General features: G+C 35.2%; 1 protein-coding gene across 12 annotated transcripts in view; it reads right to left on the bottom strand.

Moving 5' to 3' along the window:
• Nucleotides 1–16,514, bottom strand: part of LOC113115091 (discs large homolog 1-like protein) — a 128,804-nt gene that overhangs the window by 102,000 nt on the left and 10,290 nt on the right. For all 12 annotated transcript variants that reach the window (XM_026282372.1, XM_026282381.1, XM_026282389.1 and 9 more), the window contains exon 3: nt 10,206–10,369. In XM_026282372.1, coding sequence (XP_026138157.1) covers nt 10,206–10,369 — 164 coding nt within the window. The remainder of the gene's footprint in view (nt 1–10,205; nt 10,370–16,514) is intronic.

Genomic DNA, 16,514 nt, shown 5'->3' with positions numbered 1-16,514 from the left:
ACTTTAAAATCGGCGCTACTAAACACGGATATCGGCCGATGCCGATAAATAAAAAAATGACAAATATCGGCCCGATATATCGGCCGACCGATATATCGGTCGACCTCTACTGACAATCATAAACAACAGCACATGGCATCACAGGCGGTGGTCTTCAGAGTGCACCTGGAAAGACAATAATGGACAACACTCGTCTCATCGTGGAAGTTGAGAAATATCAAGTTCTTTATGATCCACACAATGTACTTTACAAAGACTTGCAGGAGAAGGAAAAAGCATGGGATGAAGTTGCAGCGGCTCTTATTGCAGATGGTTAGTAATTTTATAGTGTTTTTGACACTTTTGCTGGCACACGAGAAAACAACTCAATATTTTATTTAATTCAATTTTGTCTCAACAATCTTAATTACAGTTTTGGTTAAAAAACCTTCTCATCAAAAGAAACTAAAGAAACTACCATTATCACATTGTATTCTACTGTAAGCAGAGATATACTGACTTTCAACAACACAGAAAGCTGGTACCAGTGTCTCAAATTTAATGCATTTGAGGGTGCTCAAGGACAAGATAAGATCATAAAACTGCTATGACTACATAATTAGCAAAGTACGGCTATTATACTGTGTACACAGCAATAAAACAAATTATTAATAACAACAATAAAATGCAGTAAATGCCTTCATTCAGATGGTCGCAGTAAGTCAACTTTAATCTGTGTACTTACCTTAGATGTAACGATACAAATGCAGTCCATTCTCTCATATCGAACACAGACCTCACGCCTCTCAGCATGTCATTTCGCAACTCTCTTCTTTAATGAGAATCATGCTGAATCAATTTATAAATGCGGAGCTCACAGCTACCCCTTAAGGACTGAGAGTAAGCCATCCAGGTTTTTGTATTTGTTCTCCATGCTGGCCATGTCAGTGAAGTTCACAAAGAGGGGGAGAGAGAGATGTGCACATGTCTTCAAATGATCCCGAAAGCGCATAAGCAAGAATAACACTACACCGCTTTACTCTCGCACGGTTTCATTCAACATCTCACTAATTAAACTTAGAGTAAATGGACTTTATTTTTTTTGCGACCATCAAATCCATTTTAAAGCGCTGGAGACAACCTCTCTCTTTCTGGAAGTCCATGCCCATATTTACGGATTCTGCACAAAAACTAAACAATGACAGGAATATGGTCATTGAAATGGACAATGTCTAAAATCAAATGGCGGGTTTTCGTGATGTCTATTAAAGATAACAATATTCGGTTGTCCGTAACATCTTAATTATAGCTCAATTAGCACCAGAAAAGATTGAAAAAGCCATCTAGTTTATGGTGCATGCCCATGCAGTGCTGCGATCCAGATGTAACTTAAATACTTTTTTAAAGACAGAATTAGCAAGCAAAAAATGTCAATGACATTGTACGGATCTGCATGGATCTCGGAAGAGTAATAACTCATATCAGTGCAAACATTTTTCATAGCGGTCACCATTGTCTGATTAATGGCACTGCTGAAATGAAAAAGACTTTTCAGTATAATCAAATCTTCAGATAATTACCGGACCTTTATCATGCTTGTACTGTTAATTACAATTTCATTAACATATGAGATTACACTGCAATATAATTTCGTTTACAACAGTGTGTCACATCCTGTAAAGACTAACAAGTACAGATTTGAAAGTGACAACCCATTAAGAAAAGAGAAATCCAGACGACCCACAGTGAACCTGCTTGGCAGATCTCAAGCATGTTCCCAGCAGATGCAGCCCCACCATCAGTCACCTCAAACACATTTTAACACTGAGCGGACAGTGTAAAAGCAGCCTTTATACAGCTCATATTGTAGATTGTCCTGAACTGCAGTGCAAGTATAAATATTTGATATGCACAGTGATTAGCCCTTCCCTTCAGCAGCAGCCTCTATACTTGTGCATGCTACAGTTGCAAAAAGATTTTTGGATCTAAGGAAACAAAAAGAACACTGGGTAATACATCTCTCACTCAGTCTCTAACAAAACAGTTCTTAGACACAGCCCACATTTCTTCTAATTAATGCTGAAATTAACTACATCACTACTTAATTCCAAAAATGCACATGCGTTAAACATATTTTAACATCCAAAGTAACTTAATTGTCTCTGGGTTAAAATATACAATATTAAGTCAATTTTAAAAATTTTATTTTTTATCAGTATAATGGAATATAATATCTTGTTATAACAAAACATACTTGTTATAACATCTTGTTATAACATTAGTATAAGATGCCTGACAACTAAGTAAGTGTTGCAACAACACACAGGGCACTTAGCTTTAGATTGCTGACAAGCAAGGCAATATCACATTCATAGTCACAGATGAATCACATTCTATTTTGAACGCGATATTGCTTAGCTTGTCAGCGGACTACTGCTCTGTGTATTAAATGCTGCTCCATCTGAAAGAATGTGCTTGAGATTTACTACTAATCACAGAACCAGCTTTACCGACGAGATGCGCATAAGAAATCACATGGCGATTTACCATGCAGTCCTAAATTATTACATGTCATCAGAAAACGTAATTACAATGCCTAATCTGTCAAGTTACATACAGCAGTCAATAAGGCAATACCAACACAAGCTAATTGTTTTTGTGTTGAGACAGGAGAAATTAGTGGAGCTTCAGGAGTTAAATAAATGATAACTTCACGATAAAGTCCTTCACTCACCCGTGTTGTGCACTGCTATTGGCTAAGGGCTCTCTGCAGACACAAATACCACAAATTATTGTTTTGTTACAAGAATTAGCTATGTTTTTAAAAAACATTAAACTGACATTATTTTCTCCAGCAGTAAAAGAGAAATACAATATTGCATTCCTACACAGTAAAAAACGCTGGGTTGTTTTTTAACCTAACCGTTGGGGTTACACATATTGGGTCAATGTGTTGGGTTATCTTAAAATTTGTTGGGTCATTTTTTTTTTTTGTCGTTGGGTTATTTTTGGTTATAACCCAACTGTTGGGTTAAATATGTTTCCCGCTTCACTCCGTTCAAATTTTAACGGTCCAGTCAGAGACTCAGCGCGGACATCAGCGGCAGCCTGCCTGATTATGAAGGGTAAGTAACTGTTAATATAATCGTATGATGTATATAACTGTTATAAAATTAAGTAATGTGTCTGATACGTTAATTATTATTTTTTTTATATGTTGAAAAAGTTTTAATTCCCTTTAGTGTTCATGTAGCTCAATTGGTAGAGCATAAGGTTGGGGGTTTGATTCCCCGGGAACACATGATAGGTAAAAATTGATAGCCTGAATGCACTAGAAGTCGCTTTGGATAAAAGCGTCTGCTAAATGCATAAATTTAATTTAATTGCATACATTTTTTGTCCGTTTGTTTCCCCCAGAGAATCAGATCGATTGTAAATTAATGCTATTCCTGTTTGTTCGACAGCATTAATACATTAAAAGATTAGCTGCAAAACTTTTCATACAAGTATTACTTAAAGTTAATAAAAAGGTCTGGTGAAATGTGAAAGTTTTACTAAATCATTAGAATTAAGCTAGGAAAGACGCACAGACCATTTATCGGATCGGACCAGTGAATGAAGCTTCACGAGCGAGCTCTGAGCTCACACATCAGTCATGCGACAGACAACAGACTCCGCGAGAATCGTTTGAATGAACCTGCAATTTTCTGTTATAAAAGTTCAAAACCAAGACTCTTGCAGCAAAAATTTCATGCAGAAATTGTCTTAAAAACCCTTCCTGCCATCTGCACCATACCACACAAATGGAAAAATGGTGTGCACATCATACACGGAAATGAATCGGTCTTTCATTGACATTCAACCTGTAAGTAAAAGCAACACTTAAAATTACAGTGCCCTATGTAGAAAAGTAACCTTTATTTATTTTGTAAAAGACACACATTGTACAATACAAATCGGTCCAAGAAGATATTTCGAAAAAAAAAAAAAAAAATCATTTTTGGGTGAATTATCACTTTAACCAATTTAAATTCGCTACAGCATTTAACTCATTTAAATTCAATAATTTGTAAAGTGAGTGTATCAATGAAATATCATCACAATGCATGTAAACTGAACTTTTTTTTTTATTTTATTTTTTTATTCTTTTAAGGTTGGCACTAATTAGTGCTTTACTTGAATCACGAGACAAGCCAGAATCATGTCCTGGTGCTTGGTGACAAGGAAAACTCCTCCCAAGTTTTTATTATTTTAAATGGGGAGGCGATGGAACAGGAGACGATACTACAAGCAGTCGTTCTGCGTTTCAAACTTTTCTTTGTATATGACATCTACTACCTAAAGCCCTCTGCTCCCATTTGAGAGTTTTTGGAACACACAATCTTTAATAGTTTCTTCTGCACACTGTCTCCTCCTTAAAAACTGTGTATTTAGTAATCAGTAAAAAAACGTTTTTATTTTATTGATCATCAGTAGGTCCAGCAGCTAGTATATTGATTTTATGATTATTTTTTGTTTTATTATTATATGTTATGCTCATTTGAAAGTCGTAACATTTGCCAAGTGTGGTAACCCATACTCAGAATTGGTGCTCTGCATTTAACCCATCCAAGTGCACACACAAAGCAGTAAGAAGTGAACACACATCCGGAGCAGTGGACTGCTATAGATCCAGTGTCTGGAGAGCAACTTGGGGTTCAGTGCCTTGCTCGAGGGCACATCAGCCATGGGTATTGAGCGTGGAAGAGAGCGCTGTTCATTCATTTCCTCCACCTACAACTCCTGCCAGCACCAAGACTCAAACCTGCGACTTTCGGGTTACAGGTCCAACTCTCTAACCATTAGGCCACAGCTTAGAACTGTATTTGCACATTTGTGTGTTTGATATGAATATGAATTGACACATTTGTACATCTTGAAAATGTCAGTTGTATTTTTACACATTCTTGTAAATTTAAATAAAATATTTTAAAATATATTTGTAAATGTGTTATTTGCATATTAAAATAAAATCTGTAATTTACAACAAAATAGTTTCATAATATGGTTGTATTAAGTAATTTTTAATAAAAATACTGATGTTAATTAATATAAATAATTAACTCAACTGTTGAGTAACTTTTAACACAACAGGATTTTAATGGGTTGGGTTGAAATAGCCCATAGATTGGAAGGTGCTATACCAACCAATAGTTGGGTTACAGATTACAATCAACATACAGTAGCCTAACCACAAGCATTAGCCATGTCTTCTCATAGGACACGTGGTGCAGCACTAAACAGTCTCTTGCTGTCTGTGCTTCGTACTTGTAATGATTTCTGCGTCTTTCTCTGATAGTTTTAAATTCTTTTACACTGCTGACATGTTTGCTGCATTAGTGTGTGGCTCTTTTTGATCACTTTAGTAATTGTTTATAATTTTTTTTAACTTAAAACACCAAATTGCCTTTTTCACAATTATATGAAATATATTTTAAAGTCCAATTTCCACAAATTATAAAAAGTTATCAGCTGTATTTGGCTGATCACATTCAGATTTACACGTCACATCTTAGAGATTATGAATTTAATGCGACTGACACATTTAGACAATGCTGTGACATTCCTCCACAGCAGATCCATAAGGCAAACCTAAATGAATGGAGCACAATGAAACATGAGTCCCTCTATTCTTGGAGTAATCCCTATCAACAAGGCTTGGGGAAGGGGGTAGTAGGAAATGAGTGGCCCAAACATGCGGCCATGGGGGATGCCCAACCCACCAGACCCGTGCCAGTATGATACTTACTTGGTCCAGCTCACTGGGGGAAGATTTAGCTTTAGCGAGCACATGAAGGATTTCATTTAAGAGGGAAGAGTCCTGAGAGTGTCCATTTTATTAACACAGAAAGAAACAAGAGGGAAAAGATTTAACATTGAAGACATTGAAATAAACCGCAGAGATGTAAGTTAGGCAAGTTTATTTAAATGTACCTGTATTTCACTATTATGAAGTTTAAAAGCCTGAAAAAAGCAACAACTAATATTTTGCTCGTATAAAACAAAATATTAGAAAGCACTGTAAGGTTACAGTGAAATACAAATGAGAATGAATCTGAATAAAATGATCATTGCATTAATGTATGACTGATAATTCCAAGTCAATTCTTCAGGGCTCAGATTTCCAAGCTGTAGTGATATAAAGATTTTCCAGTTTATGGAATCAGATCAGCTTAGTGACTAATTCACCCACAGAAAAATTTACAACATTTTGTTTTGTGACACGGGTCATTCTGGAAAATGTAATTTTGTTCGTGGGATATTAGTCGATTGGTCAATGTTCTCTTGCAAAATTAGCCAATATGTGGAGCCAATACTGCTTTGCTAAAAACAGAATAATCTGTTCATTTATAAATCTATTCAAAAGTGGCTGTTCATGTTGTACATTTCTACAAACTGCAGGCAGGTGGTGCTATTGTGACAACTGCCTTCCCAAAACAGACATACTGCATCAACACGGTTTACACATCTAAGTCTAACTGCAGTTTGAATGATTTCATAGTGAAAAGCGGTCATAGATCTAAAAGGAAATTTCATGTAATTTTAAAGTTAAATTCTGTTGTATCTTATTAAGGATGAAACGACCACCGGTTTGATGTGAACTTGTGATAAAATTACCCACAGTACACAAGTAACACAAATTCAAAAATCAAATAAACATTTCATTCAAGGGGATGAACACAGAAACTAGCCTCATTATGAAGCCTCTAATTAAACTGATGTGTATCTATAGTCTCTTAAAGCTGGAATACACTACACAATGTTTGCCCTGATTCTCACAAATTTACAGTCTGGAGAAGTTCACAGTAGTTGCCAAAGGTCAGAGCCAGTCTGTAGATCTGAGTTGACAGAATGTATAGAAAATCAATTAACTTAAAGTGACAACCATCAGATAATATGTCAAGTCTATTTATGAAGTATTTACATTGACGTTCAATGTGGAAGAGCTTAAAGAGAGCACACTGAGCTTACATTTCATGTAATATATTTATTAAAATGACAAGATTTGGCAAAATAATCTAGGTCATGTATTAAGTTAATACTTTTTCTTACTGATGTCACTGAATCTGTGTGATTTTTATGGTAGTGTACCCTTTAAGCTCACCTTACGATAATATGAAAACTTTAAAAGAAAATACAGCAGTATAAAACCACAGACCAGCAATAAACTGTCAATTTCTAATATTATTGAATGTAAAATACTAGCCAGTAATACCTGTGAAGTAATAAATTAGCGTAGCACACACAATCTTATACAGCTAGTCAGCTAAGTGTGTTCTGTAGCATCTGCGCTGTGTTGCTAAAACTAACAGTTTAACAGATTTAACAGTAATTATTGTCCACATCCAAGTTCCAGGTTATGATAAGTAAAAGTCTAAACATTGATATCTTAATTTTACAATAAATAGTGAACCTTACCCAAAATGAAGGCAAAAAAAAAAAAAGTAAATTTACATTACATTTAAATTTCAGACAGCTTTCAGTATAGCCACCAAGGCAGTGGGAACACATGGGAGGTATGAAGTTACAAACACATGAATTTAAAGACATCAAGTTTACTTAAAATAGCCTACATAATTTTTTTCCAAATATGGAAGTGTGCTTAATTAGTACATGAGCTTAATATGTACGTTTACCCTACTGTCCAGCATAAAGTAAAGTTTTAAGTAACCATCTCATGTGGGACAGCACACAGTTGTTTTTGTGTGAAAACAAAGTGGAAAGCTGGGCGGTTTTAAGGGTGCCTATGGAAATTGTACAAATTAATATATGAATTAATTAATTAAATGAATGTAACTAAGAAGGTTCTGATAAGTCTTTAGAAAAGATTCGATGGCATTTTGTTTTCATCTTCATTCCATGTAATACCTTATAATGAAGCAATGCATTGTCCATGGAGATTATGCAAAACAGTTCTAATTCTGCTGTTCCCCAAGCGCCATCTAGTGTTAAAAGTGGATTAACAGAGTTACATTTACATTCAGCCTGTGTGCAGTTTTAGTCTGGCCAGTTTTAGTCTGTAAATTTTGGCCAGCTGATATATATATAAAAAACAAGCTTTTATAGATACTTTTTTTTTTTAAAGATAATTTATAAATGTAAACAATTTGGATAAGGTATCATTTACAGAGCAGATAAAATACATATCTTTTATTAAGCAATTATCATTTTGACAACTCTTTTCTTTAAATCAAAGATAATATGAAGTTTACCATTTTATGAAACTTTTTCAAAGCTATATGTGAACATTTCGTACATTTTATTAGATAAACTACTGTCAGTCATGTTTTCATTTAAAATCCAGACTAATGAATAAAATCTTTGGTAATGTTATTGTCTTAGTGTTTATGCAAACAAAAAGTAATTTTATTTGTTGTTTGTTGATTTAAAAAAAAAAAGAAATTTGGTGAAATGATGTGTGTCAGTACTTTTTTTTACATTTCCAGCACATTTTAACAACACTTTTGGACACTATAATAATATGAAATGCTGATACCGTTTAATCTCTAATGCATCCTATAATTTACAATGACGCTACCAGAATTCCCTTTGTGACTGTGACACTTCACAGGAGAGTTCTGTCATTACAGTGTTTCAAAGCATTTTCTGATGGAATAACATTTGAAACATTTTTGGAATATAAATTTGCAGCTATAAAGGTTGTTTACTTCTAATATCTGCCATTTACCATTAAATTACACGTATAAAATTATTAGTGGTGGGCATTGATCAATTTTTTTAATCTAGATTAATCTGACTGTAATCTTGGAATTAATCTAGATTAAAATGGCTTATTTGAATTCTGCCAAAGGAATTCAGAATATGTGTGCTACCCAAATAAATTACTGACTAAAAGTATTTAAGAAAGGGTTTCTCAAACCAGGTGGTGCATTAGACCAGGGGCTCATCTCCTGTTTCCAAAATGCAACACAAAGTGCTTGAGAAAGCTGTAAACGAATTCCACATTGCATCCATGTTAGCACGTCACGTTTGATGTAGTAATTTCACAGTAGGCATACACACAGGTTCGAAGACTCGTTCTCACCCCCTACGGTGCAATTAGGCTAGGTACACATCTGCGCTAAAATATCAAGGTGAAAGTCATCATAGCTTGCATAGTATAGACCCAGCTCCCAACCCAACTTAGAGAATAGATTAATGGCAATATTTTTTTATTGCCAGATAACAGTCTCACGTTAACGCAGCACGTTAATGCCGATAATGGCCCACCACTCAAAATTATCTGTAATTATTTAATGAATCGTAAGCTTACAAAAACATGTATACACATGCATGTACGTTTTGTTGCATGCATTACACATTTGTGAGAACCTTTTATACTTTTAACTGAGAGCAAAATAAAACTGACTGGAAAAGACAACTGTTATGTTCTTTTCTCTCTCATTCGCGGCTTTTTACTGCTTGTTCAGTTAAGTTACTTAAAATGAGTTAATGCAGCAATTCTGTCCCAACTTATCTATCTTGTTATGCTTTCAAGAGATCACTGAATGACTGATGCTGCTTATTTCAGGATATTCTGCAGAAGTACAGTATTTTCTTCCTCTACATCAGGGCAAGAGAACATCTGCTACTAAATTATTCAAGTACAGCAAAACAGCATACACAGAGACTGTAGTTACAGCCACAGAGCTGACAGACTCATTTGTTGTATTTGTTTTCAACAACGTCATGCACAGCTCCTGAGACAAATATGCTCTTCCTGAATCCAGAAAGACAGATTGCTTTTTCTGACAGTTTCTCTGAAAGTGTCATTCTGTAAACAATTTCCAGTAGACCCTTTTAAAATGGATTACAGTTCATTTCAAACTCAATGATAATTGTAAGAGCATGCAAAGCAGAATGTTAAATTCTCAGAAAGCCTGACTGATGATTACATAGAGGGTGTGACAGCATGTTTGGTTGTTGCTTTGTAATCTGAATACAGTACTATCTAATTAAATGACCAAGTTGTGGCATGACTTGTTTGATGACTTGTGAAAAACAAGCGGCATGCCATTTTCTGAATTTCTTTAAAAACAATAAAATGTTTGTACAATGAGGTATTTGTAAAATGCTAGAAATATGTTTGCAGACATCGAATGACACAGCATCAATCTGACCTAAAAAAAATAAAAAGCTATATTCAGTAATCTAATTCCGATGATTAGAAATTGAAGCACACTTACCTCTATGCTGGTGCTAAGGCTGGGCAGGGTGTCTGAAGTCACCGTTGTGCTTTGGATGCTGGAGAAATCCCACAGGTTTACTGGGGGTATTGCATCGGGCACTTTCACTGATTCCCCACATCTCTGATTATCCAATAAGGTCACTTCGTAAAATTCCTGGATATCTGTTAAAAGATAAAATATTTATTTCCTTTTTTTCTGTAATACCCATATCTGAGAGAGCTTAATAAAAAAATTTTATTCATGAAAAGCAAGTGGCACGACAAAATATTTAGACACTTATGCTACATGTAAATGTATGAATTTCACTACCTAAACAATTTCATATCAATTTCATATTCATATTTATTTATACATACATGCATATTATCAAGTATCGATAAATACACATCTTAAACTGAACATCAGTTTAAAGATTACAAGCAAGAATGTAGTCTGAAGCTGGAGGTCATGGGATATTTAAAGTTCATTCACAACTGTTAAAACATTAATCAGTTTACAATCATAATGAGGCCATCCTTAAAAATATTATATTGTATGTATTGTAAAAATTATATATTGTTTGCCGTAACCCGACCGACCCTGTCAATTTAGGACCGACTCAAATTAGTATTTTTTATTTTTTTTTGCCTTTAGTCAGACCGACTAAAAGTTGTTAATTTGCTTTGAGATCGACCAATTTTTTTTTACTCTTCAAAAAACTAATACAAAAGCAATAAAATAATATTCATTATATTTTAGTAAGTATTGTAAACAGGGCTCTGAATTTGTTCAAGAAACGAAAAGCGGAAACGAACGAAATTTTGACAGGAACAGAACCAGAAACAAAATCAAATTTTATAGTTCCGAATAGAATCGAAAATTTGAAATGATCATTAACCGGTTATTAATGTTAATTTATCGTTCCATTTAATATTTGAAGTTTGCTGTCATTGAATCATGAATTCCAGAAGTACGGCATATGCAAATATGACGCTGAAGCCAACGAGTGAAATGTCCGCTCAGCTGTGAACTCATCATAGGTCAGTCTCAATGGCAATGCACCGCCCTCAGAGTTTATCTGAAGATAGTGTGAGATGAATTCAACAGATCACACACCTGCATCACTTCTGTGAATGGAGAAAACTGAAAAAACGAACCCCTACAGGCTTACATAAAAAGGAATATAGGCATATACAGTACACTAAATATATTTCACTTAAATTATATTGACAGATTAACGAAATGAAAGAAAAAGTGTGCTAAATTATGGTTCATTGTGACATGTTCCAAAGTTCTCGTGAAGGAAAATGAAACTGCAAAGAGAAGTTTTCTTTATTTTGCAAAAGCTTTACGGTTTTAATTATTTTGCAAAAGCTGACAGTTTTGAATAATGTCTTGCTTCTGTATAACCAATCAGCTTTGGTATATGACCATCGCGCCGACACAACATAATTTTGCTTTATTAAAGCCTGTACATTAACTAGATAAAATAGAGTTAAAGAAACAAATAAAAAGTTAGACTGCTCCGTTGTACAACATGTTGCGTTCAGAGTAACCACGCCTCACTGTGCTGATACAGCCAATTTGAAAGATGATGTTTTATGTAGATAAAAGTACAAACTAGGGCTGCACGTTCTCAAGCTTTTCATTAACCGTTAACCGAGGCCCTTAGCGGTTAATACTCGGTTAACCATAGTGTGCCATAGTAACCATAACCATAGTAATTTCCGGACATTGGCCGAAAAAAAAAAAAAAGGAATGTCCGACAAAATTTAATCTCTCCGGTCAAATTGTCCTATTAAAACTGCCTAATAATGCCGCCCATTAACACAATCTGAATTTGAGAATACGCCTAAAATGTATAAGGCAAAAGGTAACAAGCAGACTCCGCGGCCGCCTCGCTAAGGCTATGACTATGACTATGTTTGACACGTACAATATTTGAAAATCGATAATTATTTATTTATTTATTTAAATTACATTTATATCTGAATTTATGTCAACCTATAGACTTTCAAATATCAAAATGTCATGAATTAATATGTATTTGTGTACAAAATGACATATTAACAACATTTTCTCTATTATACTTTGCCTGGAAACGCTTCCAACAAGGCGTCGGTTCTATTTCTAGCATGCATGCGTCGAGCCGCGCCTGAGCCGCGCATCTCACGCAGGCAGTCGGCAAGCTCTAACCTATTAACATGGGAACCGAATTAAAAACAGACACGCCACGCAGCTGAGATGCTTTCGCCACGCATCCAGTGTGTCCTGACCGGCCTAATGATGCCCGGGTGTTGGCTGTTGAGATTACAACAACGAGGTTGTACTTGAAGTATATCTAAACACTGTATTGCAATACTTGCATTTTGCCCCGTCACTCGTATTAGCCCGCTTCATATTAGAAAAATGACTTCTTCTTGTGGACATTACAAATGTCTGGGAGCGCTCTGGCGGTCTCTGGTGGTGCAAAAATGTATTACAACTAAATTCAATGCACGCCATTGACGTCACTTAACCGAGCAAAATGTTTCACTCGGTTACACAATTTTTAACGGTTAATCGGTTAACCGGTTAACCATGGACACCCCTAGTACAAACACTATAATAAATAATATTTTAGCATCCAGATACGTCGGGAACATGGAAACATTTGGATTCGTGCCAGATGAGAGATGCAGGCATCAGCTTCAGCTTAAATTAATTTGTTTTTGGATTGGCCAAAATCTAGAAAAGATTACTAACCACAGCGGGTTATTGACTAACGTTAGATCTATATTTTTTCTTTTTGAGTAAATAAAACGCTGTACTTTATTATTATTACATTACTATTATTGTAGGGAGTGAAATTTAAGATTAAAATTAATGTTCTATAACTTTAACCAAGATATAAAGGTAAAACAGAGACCCGCGATTAGAACTGCAGGAGAGAATAATCTGAGAGAGAGAGATGACGCACACTGTGTAATCAGATGTGGCTAATTCCTAATGTTCACCTCTTCATGTTTAATAAATCAAGTGTTATGATCTGCTGAGCTCCCTGTTCGGTCTCCTTCGAAAAAAGCCAATGAGCCAGCACACGGTAAGAACTGTAAAGCCTGCATATAGAAACGACACGCATTACATTATTATTAGGCAAATTATAGACACATAATATTGTTTTTTTTTTTAAATACGTTATTAATTAACTGGTAATTTTTCCACCTGAACCGGTTTCGGAAAGGTAATTACTCAGAGGAACGCAGGAACAGAAACGTTTAAATATCGATTCTGCTTGGAGTGAACCGATTGAATTTTCTTTTCGTTCTCAACTCCTGATTGTAAATATATAAATTGCCTAAGCCTAGCTACAAATGAAGGCAACGTTCTTTCTTTAAAAAAAAAAAAGAATCTGTGACGTCATCTATGTTTACACGGATGTCACACTATGGCCTGTGCATTCGCTTCTTCTCATACTCTCATTCACTGTCAGATTCAACAGTACGCGCTTGGTAATGATGGCTGCAGCTGCAGTAAACAAAATGTTCACGGTCACTGTTCAAAGTCATACGGATTCGGGCACCATAATACATCTAAAATAACAGCAAATAATACTTCTGCACAATGTTTCTCTTTTTACAACAGAAATGTGCACACAGAAACAGATTCGGCTTAGAATCACCTATGCAATTTTTTGTTGTTGTTGAAATTTCGAATTGTAAACAGCCATGTTGAAGCCTGCAGTAAATCTTTTGCATTATGGCAGTCCAATCTGCTTATTGTTTTTTTGGGAATGTTGCACTCCTGTTTGTCATTGTGCACAAAACTTCACACCAAAAAATCATCAGAAATATTGGTCTTTACCAATATATTGAATCTTTACATTGGTCCTGCCTGTTGTCCGTGGATTTACCTATATTTGGTGTTATTTGCCATATAAAACATATTTAAACGTGCAAAAATCGATTTTACAGTCAATTCAATGAACAATTGTCTCTCAAATCCAAAAGGATTTTTTTCACAAAAGTGACAACCCAAGAAAGAAAAGTAAACGGTCTCTCATTTGTAGGTTGCATTGACACCTAGTGGTGTATGCAAGTAAAACAGTATAACAGTACCTCATTTTTTTTCTTCTCACCTGAAAATCATGCATTAAACATGTTTTTGACAAAGATTTAAATTTGTTTGTGGTCTATATAGCCTGCATTTAAAATGAGGTTTCCAATCATGTGCCTGAAGGCACGGGTTGAAGACCCAGTCAGTGACGTCACGATATGCTAATTTTTTTTTAATTCATACCTATACCTACGTAATCACCATCACCAAAATGTACTTTTTTTATTTTATAGACCTACCTACCAACCGTTTTTTTTTTTTAATTACTGTTACTGCAAACCAAATTATTTTTAAGGATGGCCTGATACAAGGGTCAGCAAGCATGCTTTAAAAAAAAAAAAAAAATGGACTACACAGGAACTTAAAAAAAAAAAAAAAAATTTAAATAAATTAGGGAACTAGTATCTTCCACAAGTAGAGGGGAAATGACTGTTTTAGAGAACGGCATGCTGAGGTTGGCTATGCTGTGCGACAACCGAGAGACAAAATAGCAGAGTGATATAGTTCTTCTATGCATGGCAGAGATTGGGTAACAGGTCTGAAAATACATACTGGATCACATGAAGCTACACAGCAATGAGAATAAATATTTGTATAATGCAAGCTGGTGGGGGTGATTCCCTCATCTCTGGTTTCCCTTTGAAATACTGAGTCCAGTGACTTCACAGTCCTTCTGAAAAACCATTGCAGGTTTGTAACTGCGCTCCCACTAGTGAGCATCTGTCAATATGACCATTAATAATTTAGATCTAGCATGTTTTATGTAGTGTTACACTCTAAAAAGAGAAGGTTCTTTACATGTAGAACCATTTCTATTTAGAAGCATATCATCCTGAAGAATCCTTTTAATGCTGAAATGGTTCTTTCTGTCAGAGTTTAGTGTTCTTTGTTCCCGCCCTTTTGTTTTTCAAATCTGTAACTGTCAAAGCACTTCATTACTAATGCTGCATTCAAGTCCTCCTCTGAAGTACGTACTTATGAGTTGACAAGTTGTAATTACTTCGTCGGGTGCGTTCAAGTCACTTTAGTCAGAAGATGGCGGAGTACCTTCTTTTAATAACTCACAAGAAAGAACAACAGTAATATTACTTTTTTTTTTTTAAGTAGTTCTCGAAATGCAACATGTCCCATGGCAAATCAAACTATTTTTAGATAGTTTCAAAAATGATAGGATTATTTTTTTCCAGATTTCATTAACTAGCTGCATAACAAGAACGTAACCCATTTAAATTTATACAACAACTATAATATTGATTTCAACACAAATTTAACATCAACAACAGACGCTACGTAATTACGACTTTGTGGTGCCGTAAATACTCATAAAAACATGTAAATACAATGTATCCGACATGACTTGAATGCACCATTAGTTTCTGTAGTCCAGTGATCCAACTACAGACCGTCAACACTCTCAACAGGTAAATTATTTCATTCTTAAAGGGTAACTAAATCCCTGAACTTGAAGCTATCCTAACTGATGCAATACTATGCTACTAACTAACTATGCTTCTAACAATATGTTACAATAAAAACTATGCTAATTAACTACATAAGCTACATGAAATAATCCAGATAACTATATAACTGCTATGCTAAATAGATGCTAAAATATTCTTTCCTGATCGTTTTCAATACTCACAATTCCACCTCCTGACTCACTACAGTGATTTTGACCTAACAAGATGGTTTTATACTGCCAAGGGCGAGGTAGCTCGTACCAAGGGCGTGGTGAGCTGGAAACTGCTTACGTCACCTGCCACCACTTACATCACGTACCACCGCAAACATCCAATAGGAAAAATCAACTGCAGTAGCCACTGTTCAACTTGAAGAGTGCAGCACTCAGACGTTTTTACGAAATGAAACTTACATTTTAATATGGACAGTCACGGAATTAGCCAAAGTTAGCATAAATTAATCAAATCAAATCTCCATATGGACCAGTATCTGTAAATGTTAAGCCGCAAAAGTTGTTTGAAATATGAATCCTGCATGTTCTGCGCGTCTCTGTGTAAATGAATGAATGGCAGAGACGTGCGGGTTTGTTTACTACACAGACTGAAGCGTGTGACGCTTGCAGTATTTTCAGCATCTGCCATCTCAATGAGGATATAAATACATAAACAACATCACCAGAACTGTTCTGAGTCACTTCACAAGCATTTTACTGTTTCATTGGAGTAAAACCAGTGTCAATTTAAAAGTATTCATGGCAACCCATCAAAACAA

Source organism: Carassius auratus, chromosome 2 (genome assembly GCF_003368295.1).
Source record: "Carassius auratus strain Wakin chromosome 2, ASM336829v1, whole genome shotgun sequence".
In the NCBI taxonomy this organism is placed as follows: Eukaryota; Metazoa; Chordata; class Actinopteri; order Cypriniformes; family Cyprinidae; genus Carassius; species Carassius auratus.
Note: the sequence above shows the minus strand (reverse complement) of the source record. Positions and strands in the feature narration are given on the sequence as shown.